Source organism: Nerophis lumbriciformis, linkage group LG28 (assembly GCF_033978685.3).
Source record: "Nerophis lumbriciformis linkage group LG28, RoL_Nlum_v2.1, whole genome shotgun sequence".
NCBI classification, from domain to species: Eukaryota; Metazoa; Chordata; class Actinopteri; order Syngnathiformes; family Syngnathidae; genus Nerophis; species Nerophis lumbriciformis.
In genome coordinates this window covers 301,396-319,896 of record NC_084575.2, presented here as the reverse complement: position 1 = coordinate 319,896, position 18,501 = coordinate 301,396, and the positions used below count along the sequence as shown (strand labels likewise).

Below are 18,501 nucleotides of genomic sequence, written 5' to 3'. Positions count from 1 at the left end.
GAACTTTAGAGCCATCGTGAGTGGAGTTGCTTGTTTTTATTGCTGCATTTGTACTTATTTCACCTCACATCTTCACTTTTAATCCTAAAGTCTTCTTCACATATATTGTTGTAGGCTTCTAACATTTATGTTTCTGATGTGTGTGTGTCGTCTGTGGAAAGGGTTGTTGTCCCTTGTGGATCCAATTGTTCACTTGCACATATGCATCTTCATCATCATCATCATCATCGGCCCACTACTGGACGAAACCTTAGCATTAATGTTTTAATATAAGTGTGACCTCATTATTCCTTGATAATAAGACTAAAAATACAGATTTAAGCACTGAGTGCTTTTTGTAGTATTCCAACTCGCCACACTGAGAAGTGGGGGCGATCATGAGCTAGCAGATGCATGTTGCTTGATTGAGACTTTTATTAGTAGATTGCACAGTGAAGTACATATTCCGTACAATTGACCACTAAATGGTAACACCCGAATACGTTTTTCAACTTGTCTTCTAGGTCTACTTAAATCGATTTATGATACAGATATATACTATTTTCATAATACAGTCATCACACAAGTTAATCATCACAGTATATAAATGTAATTATTTACATTATTTACAATCCGGGGTGTGGGATATGAAGGGGGTGGGGGGTTGGGGGGGGGGTGTACGTTTGGTTGGTATCAACACTTCAGTCAGAGAAATTGACATTGGAACAGTGTAGGTCTGACTTGGTACATATGTACAGCAAGTAGTGGACACAGAGAGAGAGTTCAGAAATTATAAGAAAAAGTGACTACATTTGATTGTTTACATTTGATTATTTACATTACGAAGAGGTATGATGAGGAAGGGAGGGTGTTAGTCAAGGGTTGAAGTTGCCTGGAGGTGTTGTTTTATTGCGGTTTTGAAGGAGGATGGAGATACACTTTCTTTTACACCTGTTGGGAGCGCATTCCACATTGATGTGGCATAGAAGGAGAATGAGTTAAGACCTTTGTTAGATGGGAATCAGGGTTTAACGTGGTTAGTGGAGCTCCCCCTGGTGTTGTGGTTATGGCGGTCATTTACGTTAAGGAAGTAGTTTGACATATACTTCGGTATCAGGGAGGTGTAGCGGATTTTATAGACTAGGCTCAGTGCAAGTTGTTTGACTCTGTCCTCCACCCTGAGCCAGCCCACTTTGGAGAAGTGGGTATGAGTGAGGTGTGATCTGGGGTGGAGGTCTAGAAGTAATCTGACTAGCTTGTTCTGGGATGTTTGGAGTCTAGATTTGAGGGTTTTGGAGGTGCTAGGGTACCAGGAGGTGCATGCGTAATCGAAAAAGGGTTGAACGAGAGTTCCCTCCAGAATCTTCATGGTGCTTTTGTTGACCAGAGAGGAGATTCTACAGAGAAATCTCGTTCGTTGGTTGACCTTTTTGATGACCTTGGTTGCCATTTTATCTCAGGAAAGATTAGCCTCTAGAATGGAACCTAGGTAGGTGACCTCATCCTTCCTGGTGATAACAATGTCACCCACTTTTATAGTGAAGTCACTGACTTTCTTAAGGTTGATGTGGGACCCAAACAGGATGGATTCTGTTTTACCCAAGTGTATGGATAGCTTGTTGTCAGCGAGCCAGGTGCAAGTTCTACAGAGTTCAGCACTAAGGATTTTCTCCACCTGTGACTTGTCCCTGTCTGATACCAGCAGGGCCGAGTCATCCGCAAACAAGAACAATTCACAGTCGCATGCTGATGACAAGTTGTTTATGTATACTAGGAACACTAAAGGCCCCAATATACTGCCTTGGGGGACTCCACAGCTCACTGAGAGGGGGGGGAGGGGGCACGGTGCCGTTCACCTCTGCCACCTGTTCCCTCTCCTCCAAGTAAGATTGCATCCAGCTCGATGAGGTTTTGTCAAATCCGATTGCTCTGAGCTTATCCAACAGTATAGCGTGGTCAACGGTGTCAAAGGCCTTCTGAAGGTCCAGCATGACCATGCCGCAGTATTTGCCCGCGTCCACCTCATGTTTGATGTGGTCGCTCAGATAGAGAAGGCATGTGTCAGTGGAGTGGTTAGTTCTGAAGCCGGATTGGAATTTGTACATGAGTTTATTAGTGGCAAGGTAACCATCGACCTGTTCATAAACTATTTTTTCCATTACTTTCGAAATGGAACTGAGAATAGAAACAGGTCGGTAGTTGCCAGGTTCCAATTTGCTTCCTATTTTAAAGAGGGGAGTTACTCTTGCTATCTTAAAGTCTTTTGGTACTTGGCCTTGTGAAATTGAGAGGTTAATTATGTGTGTGATGACTGGGGCAATGATGGAGGCAGAGTCCCTGAGGAATCTGGAGGGGATATTGTCAAGGCTGGTGGCCTTGTTTGGGTGGAGCACGCTCAATTTTTTAAACACCTCTTATGCTGTGACCATTTCTAATTTGAAATCATTGTTGGATACTCCTAGCTTTCTGTAGAAGGCTTTAATGTGTTCTACACCAAAGCGACCAGAGTGGACAGCTTGTTGACAAGAGTTGTGGCTATGCTGGTGAAAAAGGTGTTAAGTCTGCTTACTACCTCCATTATGTCTGTAATGAGGGAGTCACCCTCCTTGATGCTGATGTTGGTGAGTCTGGTTTTAAGTTTCTGGCTGCAACCAGGAAGCTGGTTGTTGAGAATTTTCCAGAGCTCACGTGGCTTATTTGTGTTTTCCTTTGTGTGATTGTCTTCCTTTGCTACGGCGGTCAAGTTGCTTTCACGGTGGATATTTGCCTCCGGAGATTCAGCGGAAGCTCCCCCTCACTGTGCCCACACTGCTCTCTCATGCTGCGGGGAGATTGCAGGAGAGGTGCCGCTCTCAACACTACTTTATGCTTAGGGACCGTCAATAAATTACTATTGTCTTGAAAAATGTATATCTGCTACATCAAAACACTGATTCATCTGAAAGGAGGTCAAATAATTAGTCCTACCTCCTTAATAACGTGCTAACGTGCACGCCCATTGTTTCCTACTTTTATCATTCATATCCAGTGAGTGTGAATGTTGTCTGTCTATCTGTGTTGGCCCTGTGATGAGGTGGTGACTTGTCCAGGGTGTACCCCGCCTTCCGCCCGATTGTAGCTGAGATAGGCTCCAGCGCCCCCGCGACCCCGAAGGGAATAAGCGGTAGAAAATGGATGGATGGATATCCAGTTTTATATAATATACACCCTTTTTTTTTTTTAAATAGGATTTTATTGAAAAAAAACATTTGCATAATAAAAATCTTGGTTTCTTTTTAAAAGATTCCTAAGTCACTTAAAATACCAAATTCACTTAATATTTTAAGTGCTTTTCTCTAGTGTCATTCATGCTTTTTTGTTTTAAAATGTAAGTTTAATTGGAGGGACAAGCAGTAGAAAATGGATGAATGGATGGATTTTATAATACATTTTTGATATTGATAACCATGGTTACTTTTCAACCTCCCGCTACAACTACGAATGTCCAACATAAAACCCAATTAATTCTCAATTGGAGCTAATAAAAAAAAATATATACATTGATAGTTATCTGTACAATATTTATCATGCACCCCTACTACTAACATAAAGTTGACATGCATGCTTTTTTTTAAAGGTGCCATATGTAATAATTTGGCCAGAAATGGTACTGCAATCACAGTCAACATTCTGTAGTCCCCCTCCTCTCTCCCTGACTGAGGTTGCCAGATACGCAGCCGAATCCAGCTCCATGGACTGGGCCACTCCAAGGAACTTCCAACTTCCACTGCCTCTTACTAAGGGTTGAGGTGCTGGGACCATAAATGCTGAATAGACAAGCATTTTGTCAATAACAAATCTCTAACCAACACATTTTTACACAGAATTAGGCTATTTTCAGGAAGAAGTGCAATCATGCCTGTGTACAATATCACAACAAATAGCAACCATATGGTTGTTGTCAGTACTATCAGAAAACCAAGACTAAAACAAACTACAACCAACACTAGCAAAGGTTCTACTGGTGAAAATAAGCAGAGCATGCTTAGCAGCCTAATGTACGCCCAAAACTAAAGAGACATTTTACTAAGGTGTGTCTATAGGCTACACCAATGAGGAATTATTTGATCATGTGATGTGTCTGTCTCCATACCTTTCACATTGCCATGACAACAGCCGTGCTAATGTTGGAACACATTTCCTCAGCCTATCAGCATGTTGAGAAGGAAATAGGCACTGACACTACACATATCCACATTGGTTTTATCTATGGAAAATATATTTTACCTTGTCAGTTCAAATACACATGGACATACACGATAACAGGCATATATTTCCCCCGTTAGCTTATATGTGGATGTGTCATTGACCGGGCTAGCATGCTAAGCATTACACTAGGAGCTGAGCACCATCACACTAAGCATTGGTTGCATGAACATACTAGCTTTGTTAGACAAGATCATAGACTGTATTGGACAATATAGTTTACATACCAAATGTCAATTTCCATTTATTACAAGTAATAAGAAAACGTAAATGCCTGACTTACCTTTCAAGAAGGAAATTAGGAAGTTTGGCGTCAGATGAAAAAATCTTCTCTGCCTTCAATTGTCTCCATCTTTCAAAGGCATCCCTGATACAAATCCTCATTTTGTTCCTGGCTTTGTCATGAATAAGTTGAAAATGGTAACGAGGCCTTTTAGATTGACTAAGGTCTGACATGTTTAGTAACTTTACCAGTGGCAGTAGCCAGACGAAGATGACGGTGTGTAACTGGCAACCTGGATGTGACACACTCACAGACTTTCTAATTGGTCAAACGGTAGAGGGCGGGACATGGAAATGAAAACAATAACAAGATTCCGGGGCTTTTAATCTAATTATGAAGTGAGCATATCCCAGCTGAACTACTGTTATCAGTTATAGAGGTATTGGAAAAGAACATGATTTATTAACGCCTTTTGACATATCAGGGACATTTAATGATCACTTGACATGCAAATTCTACATATGACACCTTTAATATTGCTAAATTAACACAACACATCAGTTTAGGTAATCCCTGCATATTTACTGCTCCTGTTGTGTTATTAAATTAAGTAATTCATTCATTCATTTATACAGCACACATTCTCATATTGTGTATTAATTACGATACATTGTTATATTGTTATATTGCAGTAACAGCCAAACTGGTGTTGAACATATTGACGGACTATCCGTGACTGGTGAATTTATAAAATGAAATGTCTTTTTGTAAAACTGAAAGTGAAATAAAAACCATTGTTTTTTATTTTTGCAAGAAGTGAGAAACAGCGCCCTCTGGCGTGAGTGTAAAGGCTTACAGCACCTGGTATTCCCAGGCGGTCTCCCATCCAAGTACTAACCAGGCCCGACCCTGCTTAGCTTCCGAGATCGGACGAGATCGGGCGTGTTCAGGGTAGTATGGCCGTAAGCCGAAAGACGAGGTAAAAACAACCTTTTTAAATAGAACTCTAATAGACGGGATGGGAGACAATTCTTATTTATCTTAGAGCCTGGCGCGCATGCGTACACTAATGTGCTTTTTCTGGCTGTGTGAGGTGCAGCTCTCCATCCATTGTCTCTTTTGGGGTGGCAGGGGGTGCTGGAGCCTATCCCAGCTGCATTCAGATGCCACCTCATCACAGCTCTCAACACTACTTTATGCTTAGGGACCGTCAATAAATCACTATTGTCTTGAAAAATGTATATCTGCTACATCAAAACACTGATTCATCTAAAAGAAGGTAAATAATTAGTCATACCTCCTTATTGTGCATGCCCATTATTTCATAATTCTAACATATATATCCATGTTTAATATAAAAAATAAGGATATTTTCCCAATAGTCTCAATGTCATACAATTTAGTAACCTAATTCCACTTATTAGTCGTGCTAACCTTTTAGTGTAACGCACAACCTTTTATTCTGAAATAGGGTTTTATTTAAAAAAAGAGTGTTTTAATAAAGATCATGTGCATGATATGTCTTATACAGATAATTATCAACATTTTTATTAGCTCCAAATGAGAGTCAAGTTGGTTTTATGTTGGATAGTCGTAGTTGTTGTGGGAGCTAAAAATGAAACCATGGTTTTCAATATTACAAATTTATATAAAATCCAATTAAACTTACATTTTAAAACAAAAAGGTGTGAAACACATTAGAGAAAACACTTCAAATATCAAGTGAATTTGGGATTTTAGGTCATATGACCAGGAATCTATTAAAAAGAAACATTTATTTTTAATATCAAAATGTTTTTGATCCTATTTTAAAATAAAATGTTAGCACGACTAATATAAAGTGGAATTTGGTTACTAAGTTGCATGATGACATGGAGTTGTTTACATTAAAAAATATTTAAATTATAAAATCAGGAACGATATTAAAAATGTAGGACTATTTATTTGACCTCCTTTTAGATGAATCAGTGTTTTGATGTAGCAGATATACATCTTCGAAGACAATAGTAATTTATTGACGGTCCCTAAGCATAAAGTAGTGTTGAGAGCGGCACCTCTCCTGCAATCTCCCCGCAGCATGAGAGAGCAGTGTGGGCACAGTGAGGGGGAGCTTCCGCTGGAGCTCCGGAGGCAAATATCCACCGTGAAAGCAACTTGACCGCCATAGCAAAGGAGGACAATCGCACGGCCAAAAAAAGCACATTAGTGTACGTATGCGCGCCAGGCTCTTAGATAAATAACAATTGTCTCCCATCCCGTCTGTAAGAGTTCCATTTAAAAAGGTTGTTTTTACCTCGTCTTTCGGCTTACGGCCATACTACCCTGAACACGCCCGATCTCGTCCGATCTCGGAAGCTAAGCAGGGTCGGGCCTGGTTAGTACTTGGATGGGAGACCGCCTGGGAATACCAGGTGCTGTAAGCTTTTACACTCACGCCAGAGGGCGCTACAAAGTGCTGAGACTACAGCTGTTGTGATTCATGTATTGCTTTAATTGCAACTATTCCAAAATAAGGGAATATATTCGGTTATTATAATACAATTCCACTTAATATTTACAACTACAGTTGAAGGTACAAACCTTTACAACAGGATTTAAAACACAAATACCAACTAGAGCAATATTTAGATTGATTTAAAAATAATGGTGTGGTCTTTTGCAGTCAGTCAACCTCGCCCACGCCTCCTACCACTCCGTCCTGCATGAAGCTGAGGAGCCACGACTCGTCTCGCTCTGATCAGCCAACTTATCATTTAAAGGGGTCATATAAGCTACTGTTTATTTACCAAAATAAGTTGTATGTCTTTGTTTTGAAAATGTAAAAGTTTATTTTTATTTTCAGAATGTTGAAATAGTTGTACCGGGGGTGGGGGGAAAGAGCTGGTTACTTGTTTCTCTCGCGAGATCTGGAAAAGAGCTGGTTTGTACTTGTTTCTCTCGCGAGATCTGACAAGACTGCGCGCGAACCAAACAGGTCGATGATAAAGCAAGATGGCGTCTGACGGTGAAGACGTTATTGCAGTCGTCACAGTTCAGTGTTCTTAATCTGTGCGTCCATGTACACATATATGTCCTTTATTACACTCTATTAAATAGAGTAACATCGTTAATAACTGTTTGCATCCGGTTATATTAGTCTGAGCGCACTTTTCGAGCTAGCTTAGCTTGCGAGTTAGCTTAGCTTGTTAGCTGCTAACAAAGAGAGATGAAAACACATCGCTAAGCAGAGATCAAGTGTGAGTGTAAAGTGTTGTGATTGTGTGAAAATGTGCGAAAGAACCATAGCAGAGTACGAGGAGGAACTTTGTCCAACAAAAGAGGAGAAGGAGCGACAACATGAAAAACATCAAGTTGTGTTACACACAACAGGTTTGTTTACTTCTTACTCTCACATCTTTACTAACTTTATATTTATTATGAACACTTTTCTTCAATAGATTGTCTATAGGAAGATGAATTGTCATGTGAGGATGTTCAGACACACAATATTTATGAGAGGTTGATGTTCCTCTCAGTTTGTAACAAAGTGTATCAACATGTTTACACAAAACTCACACAGTCACCGGGGGAATATTCCAGAGAGCAGGTTAAGTGCAAACTCCTGAGTGTGTAAAGCTCCAGAGTTTGACCTCCAAAAATAAGAGAGGTAAGACAAAGTCAGAGTCAGTTACCATGGTAACTGACGCTGTAAACCTAGCCTGCTAGCTGGCAGGTTTGACAAGTTATTTATGTGTGTAAAAGCTATACTGACCTGTTATTTCCTTCATATTGGTGCAGCCATTAACCTACTACAACACCTGCTACATCCACCTACTCAGTGGCCTAGTGGTTAGAGTGTCCGCCCTGAGATCGGTAGGTTGTGTCATACCAAAGACTATAAAAATGGGACCCATTACCTCCCTGCTTGGCACTCAGCATCAAGAGTTGGAATTGGGGCTTAAATCACCGTAAAAAATGTTTACCGGGCGCGGCCACCGCTGCTGCTCACTGCTCCCCTCACCTCCCAGGGGGTGATCAAGGTTAATGGGTCAAATGCAGAGAACAATCTGGCCACACCTAGTGTGTGTGTGACAATCATTGGTACTTTAACTTTTTAATGTGGCAGTGATTGTGGAAAAAACAAAGCCTGATCTAAAGATGACATCTTGATCTCATACCATCTCAAACCAATTGTTTAGTTAGTTCATTATTAAGTGAAATGTCTTAAAGTCGCTTAAATTTGTCTTTAACAAAGCAACACTAAGTTTTATCCAGTTACTCGATTAATCGAAAACATTTCCAGTAGAACACTTGATTAATAACATTTTCAATAGCCACAGCCCTATATTTCATGTACGATTTAATATTTAGCATGTAGGAGTTAAAATGTGATTTGTTTGTGTCCTGTAGACATCCATCAGCTGATTGGACACCAAGAAGAATGTCTCCCTCATCTGCAGGGGGACAGTTTCACTTCAGAGGATCCACAGCCCTCACATTTGAAAGGGGACGAGAAGGATCCGAAGCCCCCCTATTTTAAAGAAGAAGAGGAGGGAGAGTGTGTTGTAGGGCAGGAGGAGGATGATGTCAGCAAGTTTCCACTGACTGTTGTCTCTGTGAAGACTGAAGAGCATGAAGACAAAGCACCTGAGTCCTCACAGCTTCATCACAGTCCAAGTAAGCACAACATCCACATATCATCTAATACAATGTTTGTGACACATGTTCATCCGGGGGCCACATTTATGACTAAAGATGGAGATATACTTGCTTTTTAACACCACCATTTAAAAATGAATGCTCATCAATCATCAACAGTGTAATTTCTGGGGTGTAACCATGTGACCTAGAGGCCGTCCTCCTTACCTCACGTGGTCAAATGAAGGCAAACATTCAATATGGCTACTGTTTATTTACCTTTAGCAGCACATATGTCAGCATATTTCAAAGGTTTAGTGGTGAAGATGAGGGATGTATACCAAGTACCATTTTTTTTAGTACTGGTTCCTATTTATGTCGTCCATGAGAACCGTGAAGATTCTGGACTGATGACGCAACTATTGGTATTTTTAATTCCAGCTGACTGACGTAACTATGACACGTTGTCACATTGAGTTCAGCTGCCGCTGCTACACATTAAAATCAGCTTTGAATAATGACAAATAAGGAAGCAACAACACGCAAAAGTTTGATGTGTGTGTTATTGACAAGAAGATGACATAACTGCATTTCACCTTGCACTGCACACATAGTTGACTTCTTTAAGACTTCAAATAAACAGCTGTTTTTTTTTTCTTGTTTTTTTTTCTTTATTTAACCAGGTAAAAATCCCATTGAGATCAAAGATCTCTTTTCTAAGGGAGACCTAGCCAAGAGGGCAGCAGCAAGGTTACATTAAAAACAGTAAACAACACATAAAACATGACATTTACAACATTAAAACTTGCTGACATAACACATGTGCATACAGACAAGGTAGACTGCAATCAATTCACAGAAGCTTTAAACTCATTCAATGTAACAAGGGTTTGAAGTTGAATATTGGATTGTAGGTTATTCCAAGCCTTCGCTGCTGAAAACCTAAATGCTTTCTTGCCCAGTTCAGTTCTTACTTTGGGGACGACAAATTGCAGAACATTCATTGAACGAAGATTGCGACTTCCTTGTTTCTTTGTTAAAAGACAAGGCAGATAAGATGGTGTGATACCCAGAATAGTTTTGTAGATGAACACATACAATGATTGAGACGTCGAGCACATAAAGATGTCCAGTTAACCATTGAGTATAACACACAATGGTGAGTAAGTTAACCATTGAGTATAACACACAATGGTGAGTAAGTTAACCATTGAGTATAACACACAATGGTGAGTAAGTTAGCCATTGAGTATAACACACAATGGTGAGTAAGTTAACCATTGAGTATAACACACAATGGTGAGTTAGTTGGTGATGAATCTCAGTGCCCCGTGGTACACACTATCCAGCTTGTGGAGACAAGCAGCAGTAGCATTCATGTACAACACATCTCCATAGTCAATAACAGGTAAAAAGGTTGTTTCCACCAATTTCTGTTTCACAGTAAAAAAAAAGCAAGACTTGTTTCTATAATAAAATCCCAGTAAAAGTTTCAGGGTTTTTTTGCAACATACTGAATGTGAATGGTCATCAATTAAAATCCTAAATATTTAAAAGCAGATACTAACACAATTTGTTGCCCATTTCTTGTTCAAATGTTCTCACACAGTGCTGATCTTACAGTTTTTGACGTGGTAAAGAACATACACTTTGTTTTCTCTGCATTTAAAAGCAGTTGAAGATAGCAAAGTTGTTCTTGTACTTTGTCAAATGCTTGTTGTAGATATTTAAAGGCCTCAGCAGGAGTGGGTGCTGTGCAGTATATGACAGTATCATCAGCGTAGGAATGGAAAGTTGAGTTCGGAATATTCTGTCCAAGATTATTAATTAATAATGGGCCCAACACAGAACCTTGAGGGACACCCTTTTCCACTTGAAGTACGTCCGAGAAGGAACCTTCTATCTGAACAGCCTGAGTTCTACTTGTGAGGTCATTTGCAAACCATCCAACTGCTTGCTGAGAAAAACCAATAGCTGGAAGACGTTTGATTAAAATGACATGATCAACAGTATCAAATGCCTTTGAAAAGTCAATGAAGAGGGACAGACAGCACTGCTTCTTGTCAAGAGCTTCAGTTACATCATTTATAAACTTCATAGCAGCAGTAACAGTACTGTAGTTTCTGCCAAAACCTGACTGAAATGGTGACAGAATAAAGTTGGTTTCCAAAAAATATTTTATCTGAACTTTTGCCAGAACAGAGAGTTTAGAGATCGGTCTGTAATCATTTAGATTACTTGGGTCACCTCCTTTTAATAGGCAGATTACAAGGGCATATTTCCAATCCGAGGGGATTTCATTTGAAATTCGAGTAAAGTTAAAAATGTGAGTCAGTGGTCCAGCTATAATTTCAGCTGCCAACTTTAAAAAGAGCGGCTCCAATTTATCTGAGCCAGCTGGCTTTGTAGGTTTAAGTTGTTTTAGAGCCCTCATGACCTCTGTTGTGGTAAAGGGTGTAAAGTTAAAAACTTGGGTATTTTCAACGGTTCTTTCCGGAGTTAGCGGAACTTCAGTAAAGTTGTCAGAATTATAGAGAAAACCAGAGGAAATAAAATGATTATTATAATGACTACCCATTTCTCTTCTGTCACTTACTCTGACACCATCAACAAGTATACTAGGTGGGAGATTGACATAATTACAGCAGGTGGACAAAGATTTGATGATTTTCCAAAACTTCTTTGGGTGTTTGAGATTTTCAGTTGTTGTGGAGAAATACAATTCTGATTTGACTTTCCGAAGGAGAGAGGTAAATTGATTTCTTAATTGTCTAAAATTGAACCAATCTGCTTCTAACCCTGACTTGCGTGCCCTGGCCCAAGCAGCATTACACTCATGCAATACATCTGACAGGTCCGATGTAAACCACTGATTGTCACGTCCTTTAACTCTACATTTTCTAAAAGGGGCATGTCTGTTCACTATACTCAAAAAGTTTTTGTGAAAATATTTCCAAGCCAGTTCAATATTATCAAAAAGAGCAATTCTATCCCAATTAAAAAGATGCAAGTCATGTAAAAAAGCTTGCGTCTCAAATAATTTAATATTATGTTTTTCAAGAAGACGAGTCTTGCTTTTAGGAATCCTTGTGTCTCGCACTACTGCAATCACACAATGATCACTTACATCATTAGGGAAAACACCAGATGCAACACATTTGAAGGGCATATTTGTTAGAATTAAGTGAATGAGTGTAGCTTTTTGAGGGCATTAAGGATTAGGTCTTGTAGCTGAGTTAATTAATTGTGTTAAATTTAGAGATTCACACTGTGCTTTCAAAGAGTCAGACACAGATGTGAGCCAGTCCCAGTTCAAATCACTATTTCCTTGTATTTCAGTTGAGACAGAAGCTTCACAAGAGTAGATAGGGAATTAGTAGGGGCAGATGGAGGCCTATAACACCCCACTACCAATATGTGGTGATTTCTAGCTAATTCGATTTAAAGTGCTAACAGTTCAAGTTCTTTACTTACTGATTCAGAGAGCACTAATTTAACATCAAGCCTCTGCTTAATATATATGGCCACTCCACCACCTTTTCTTTGTCGGTCAGTACGATAGACATTATAGCCATGAATGTAAATATCTGTATCAAGCACAGATTGTTTAAGCCAAGTTTCAGATAAGACTACAATATCAGCATTTGTTGAGTGTATCCAGATCTTTATCATATCCAGTTTAGGGAGTAAACTCCGAACATTGATATGAATAATCCCAAGACCAGATCTAGTTTTAAAATCCGCAGGTGTAAGACATTGTGTAGGTGTATCAGGGCCTGGATTAGTCTCAACATTTCCTGAGAGCAATAACAATATTATAACTAAACATTTGCACTTAAAATTACCATCTTTTGAGTCGGTCTTTAATCTGTGAAAGTAAGTGCTCACAATAGGAGAGGATGCAGTAATGTTGACGTGATCTCTCAAAACAAGGAAACAATAAGAATTAATGGACTCTACCATAGTATGCAGCCATTTTGTTTTGTCCAAAGTCACAGAAATCTTCAACTGAGATAAGGCCGAGGTTATTTTGTAGCTGCCACTATGATGAATTGTCAAATGATCAAATATGTCAAACTGTGCATCTTGAAGTAGCATAGCTCGTGAGTGGGGGGGACCAGACCCATTTGGGACACCAGTAAAACCACACAAAAGTATAAAACACAATATAATAATATGTGACATAGTGAGAGGAGAAGTTCCACTCGTTTTACCACTTTTGAAGATGTTAGCAGACAGGGCTAAAGACTAGCAACCAAGACCGACAGGTGGAAGCCTGTAGACAAAGCCAATGGCTGTAGGCAAACAGCAGGTCGATGGAAGGCTAGTAGGCAGGTCGATGGTGGAAGGCTGGTAGGCAGGTCGATTGTGGAAGGCTGGTAGGCAGGTCGATGGTGGAAGGCTAGCAGGCAGGTCGATGGAAGGCTAGTAGGCAGGTCGATGGTGGAAGGCTGGTAGGCAGGTCGATGGTGGAAGGCTAGCAGGCAGGTCGACGGTGGAAGGCTAGCAGGCAGGTCGATGGTAGAAGGCTAGCAGGCAGGCCGATGGTGGAAGGCTAGCAGGCAGGTCGATGGTGGAAGGCTGGTAGGCAGGTTGATGGTGGAAGACTAGCAGGCAGGTCGATGGTGGAAGGCTAGGAGGCAGGTCGATGGTGGAAGGCTAGTGGCGCGGTTGGTCGAGTGGCCGTGCCTGAGGGTTCCTGGTTCAATCCCCACCTTCTACCAACCTAGTCACGTCTGTTGTGTCCTTGAGCAGGACACTTCACCCTTGCTCCTGATGGGTCGTGGTAAGCGCCTTGCATGGCAGATCCCGCCATTAGTGTGTGAATGAGTGAATGAGACGGGATGAGTTGGCTAAGTACAAAAATGAGTCGAAATTTTTGAATGAAAGAAACTGCTGTTCTAAATGTGTCCTCTAGATGTCGCAATAGCAATTCTTTGTATCTTTGTAGATGATGCTACATATGTAAAACACAACTAAAACACATGATGTTAGCGCACCAGTCGGGGAAAATGAGCAAACTACATCAATAACATACTGTAATTTGATTTTGATATAATTTATTTATCTTGATAGATTGAAAATGAACACCAATGAGTTGACTGATGAACATTATCACATAATTGATTCTGAAAGTGTAAAAAAGGACAACTAAAGATAGAATACTATTGTATGTATAAAAAAAACAACAACATGATTTGTACATTTTCAGAATGTGTTTGTTCTCTTTTTAAACAAAGAAAGCAATTGTCTTTATTTTTTACGTTATCTTGCCGTAATTTTACCAGTCCGGCCAACTTGGAGTAGATCTTCCTCCATGTTGCCCCCCATCTAAAATTACTTTAAACACCCCTGGCCTAGATCTTCCTGCAAAAAGCAGATACGAGAAAAAAATCTAATTATGAAACGGAATAGATCCCTAAAGATTTGTTGAGTAATATCAAGGATTATCCGTCGGTGGCGTTCCCAGACATGTGGAACTATCTTGAGCTCCAGACGTCATTCTACACCACAAATTGTGGTTAAGTTTAGAGATAAAGTTTAGGTGTCATAGACCGTATACAGAAGAAAATATTTACACACTTTATATCAGTGAGTGTAAAGTTAAGAATGCCTCAATCAATGCTGCCTTGTACTTATAAAAAAAACTTGCTCCTCATCAAATTTCCAAGTCTGTTTTTGTACTCACTTTTGAATGAATTTTAGTGGCTGGAAGTATTTCCGTGTTTTTATTGGTTGTTTTGTTACACTCTTTTAACACAACACACAAAAGAACACAAATAATGTCATTGTGTTAACAGTGTCAGTCCAAAACTATTTCTATTCTCTCTTTATCTTATTGACTTATTTACCCAACAGACGTTCAACAGCCCCTTCACATTAAAGAGGAAGAGGATGATCCACAGCCCACCCACATTAAAGAGGAAGCGGAGGATCCACACATGAAAGAGGAAGAGGAGGGAGAGTGTGTTGTAGGGCAGGAGGAGGATGATGTCAGCAAGTTTCCACTGACTGTTGTCTCTGTGAAGACTGAAGAGCATGAAGACAAAGCACCTGAGTCCTCACAGCTTCATCACAGTCCAAGTAAGCACATATCATTTTATTCTCAGGGCATTCAATCCATCACAACTGGACTGTTCACTTTGTCTTAGAAGACTCATCCAAGTAGGCTTCATCACTTCATGCTCATACACTTCAAGTCTTAAATCTAATCATTGGAATTTAGAGGGGAACTGCACTTTTTGGGGGAATTTTTCTATCGTTCACAATCATTATAAAAGACATTATGGTGGATATATTAAAAAAATTAAATAAAAATCGTATTCTAACTAGGGCTGGGCGATATGGCCTTTTATTGATATGTGGATATGTTCAGGCCACGTCACGATACACCATATATATGTGGATATGTTTAGGCCATGTCACGATACACCATATATATGTGGATATGTTTAGGCCATGTCACGATACACCATATATATGTGGACATTTTGCCTTAGCCTTGAATGAACACTTAATGCAGTGTTTCCCACACATTCATTTATTTGTGGCGGCCCGCCACGAAATAATTACGTCCGCCACAAATGGATTTTTCGGCTTTTGACTCGCTCGACCGCTCATAAAAGCAAAGGGACTCTGTCTGTGAATGTACCTTGTAGTTACAACTCCGGTGCAGTAGGTGGCGGTAGCCTACTAACTCCGCCAATAGCACTTAATTCACCTGGTGGGCCAGAAGAAGAAGACGAAGACGAAGACGAAGACGGACGGACAGACGCTGCTTCATTAACACCGCCGCCGTTGTCACGTCACGTGTTACCATACCGACGAGCTAACGTGTCCAGGTTATAACCCTGTTGTCAATAAACACACGCGGAGACGGTGCTTCAGATACTGCATTAATAATTAAGCTAAATTGTCCACTGTCCACGGTAGCATGTGAATGCAATGAAAAGAATAAAATCTGAGCCAACCAGCTGTTAAAATGTTGTCCAGGTTAATGTTTTGGCCATTAAAGGCCCTTCATTTCAAGATTTCAACTGTGATCGGGCTTTAAACAGGTGGCTGACCTGTTCAGATGGGTGTAACTCAGGGGTGCTCACACTTTTTCTCCAGGCGAGCTACTTTTCAATTGATCAAGTCGTGGGGATCTACCTCATTCATATATATAATTTATATTTACTTATTTATGAAATATATGTTTTTGTTAACAAGTTAAAGGTGTTTAATGATAATGCAAGCATGTTTAACACATATAGTTAATATTGTTAATAAATTAAAGGTGTTTAATGATAATACAAGTATGTTTAATACATATAGTTAATATTGTTAACAAGTTAAAGGTGTTTAAAGATAATACAAGCATGTTTAACACATATTGTTAATAAATTAAAGGTGTTTAATGATAATACAAGTATGTTTAATACATATAGTTAATATTGTTAACAAGTTAAAGGTGTTTAATGACAATACAAGCATGTTTAACACATATAGTTAATATTGTTAACAAGTTAAAGGTGTTTAATGATAATGCAAGCATGTTTAACACATATAGTTAATATTGTTAATAAGTTAAAGGTGTTTAAAGATAATACAAGCATGTTTAACACATATAGTTAATATTGTTAACAAGTTAAAGGTGTTTAAAAATAATACAAGCATGTTTAACACATAGATTCCTTTCTTTCATGAAGACAAGAATATAAGTTGGTGTATTACCTGATTGTGATGACTTGCATTGATAGGAATCAGACAGTGGTGCTGATAACGTCCGCATTTTCGAATGGAGGAGAAAAAAAGTCCTCCTTTCTGTCCAATACCACATGAAAGTAGTTGGTTTTTGGCATCTTATTTGTCCAGCTTCTGTACTCCTTTGTATACACTTTACAAGAAATACATTGTCGGCAAACTCCGTAGCTTGCTAGCTTGTGCACGCCAGCTTTCTGAGACTCTTATTTTGTTAGCGCAACTGTGCAGTCGGTCTTTGGAGTTTTGACGACAGGTACGGCGCCAGAGTCTGTTGAAATAAAGTGTTTCTCGCCTTCATGTCGGTAATTTTAATGAGCTAAATATGTACATTAAGTGTTGTACTTACATTCCAACTCCGCGTTCTTCTTGGTCATCGCCGCTGCCGCCGTCACCCCCCGCACCCCGACCACACCACCACAAATAGATGCCTGTCCTGTGGGAAACACTGTAATGTATATAATCACAGCAGTATGATGATTCTATGTGTCTACATTAAAACATTCTTCTTCATACTGCATTAATATATGCTACTTTTAAACTTTCATGCAGAAAGGGAAATCACAACTAAGTCAATTTAGCAAAAGTGTATTTATTAAACAGTTATTAAGCAGTGGCACAAACATTCATGTCATTTCCAAACAGAAAGTTCAAGATTGTCAGAGACATTTTAAAACAAGATGTCACTAAGATGACATATCATAACAACACTAAATTAAAGTGCACTTTTTGTACAGAATGCCACTACAATAGTTTAAAACAAATAAAGTGCACTTTTGTGCTTGATGTCACACAAGATATTTCAATAAGTGTCAAATAAAAATGAGCTGCATAATAGGAAATCAAATAGTGTATGTCCTTCGCTATGTGGTAGGTTCCTGCGGACGTTATCTCGTTCTGTTGTTGACTATTTGTTTCATACGGTGTTGATCTGGAAATGGTTGCTTGGGCATTTTGTGGGTGTGGCACTGAACGGAGATGTTGACATGTGGAGTTTCAAGCACTCTTCATTCTCTAGCGGGTGACTTTTCAAATGATGCTACATTAGCAGTGCTGCTACTTTTTGTAGCAACGCTTTTGCCGCATACTTGTTCACCATCTACCTGCTTGAAGCCAAACCACCGCCAGACGATGGACCCCCTGCTGTTTGTCTTGGGAATGAATTATTCCTTCATTTGTTACCAGATTGGCACCTTCTTTCTCTCGTATTACCACTAGCACCACAGCTAACGTTACCATGCCGCTACCTGTCTGCTCCATGAGAGCGTATGACGTTGCACACGTGACAGTATGTGACGTATGTAAGAAGGTGCGCTTGTTTTATGTCTCTGTGAGAAGGAGAGACAAGAAAGAGTGAGAAGAGCCTGTAGTGTAATGCCTGCAGCTAAAAGCAACTGTGTGAGAACGTATACTCCAATATCACCATATAGTCATTTTCTATATCGCACAGAGACAAACCCACGATATATCCAGTATATTCCATACATCACCCAGCCCTAATTCTAACTCATAAATGTAAATAAAAGACCACTTGCAATGGAGCCAATGGGAGGTCCTCTATAACCATCCAAAATACACCAACAATACTCCATTTGCATTTTGTGGCTTGAATGTCCACCAAGTGTTAGTTGAGTTGAGTTGTGTTGACTTTGAGTTTATTTGGAACATGCAAGCATACAACATGATACATCACA

General features: G+C 39.6%; 2 protein-coding genes and 2 non-coding genes across 4 annotated transcripts in view; 3 read left to right on the top strand and 1 right to left on the bottom strand.

Annotated features, from left to right (window-relative positions):
• Positions 1 to 18,501, top strand: part of LOC140680201 (uncharacterized) — a 194,826-nt gene that overhangs the window by 143,880 nt on the left and 32,445 nt on the right. The window lies entirely within an intron of this gene.
• LOC133571326 (5S ribosomal RNA) lies at positions 5,297 to 5,415 on the bottom strand. Its single transcript, XR_009810417.1, has one exon. It is a non-coding gene; the product is annotated as a 5S ribosomal RNA (ribosomal RNA).
• On the top strand, positions 6,752 to 6,870 carry LOC133571133 (5S ribosomal RNA). Its single transcript, XR_009810291.1, has one exon. It is a non-coding gene; the product is annotated as a 5S ribosomal RNA (ribosomal RNA).
• Positions 7,590 to 18,501, top strand: part of LOC140680196 (uncharacterized) — a 104,035-nt gene continuing 93,123 nt past the window's right edge. The window contains exon 1 of the mRNA XM_072916631.1: positions 7,590 to 7,785. Within this exon, the coding sequence (XP_072772732.1) occupies positions 7,714 to 7,785 (72 nt within the window). The 5' untranslated portion in view covers positions 7,590 to 7,713. The remainder of the gene's footprint in view (positions 7,786 to 18,501) is intronic.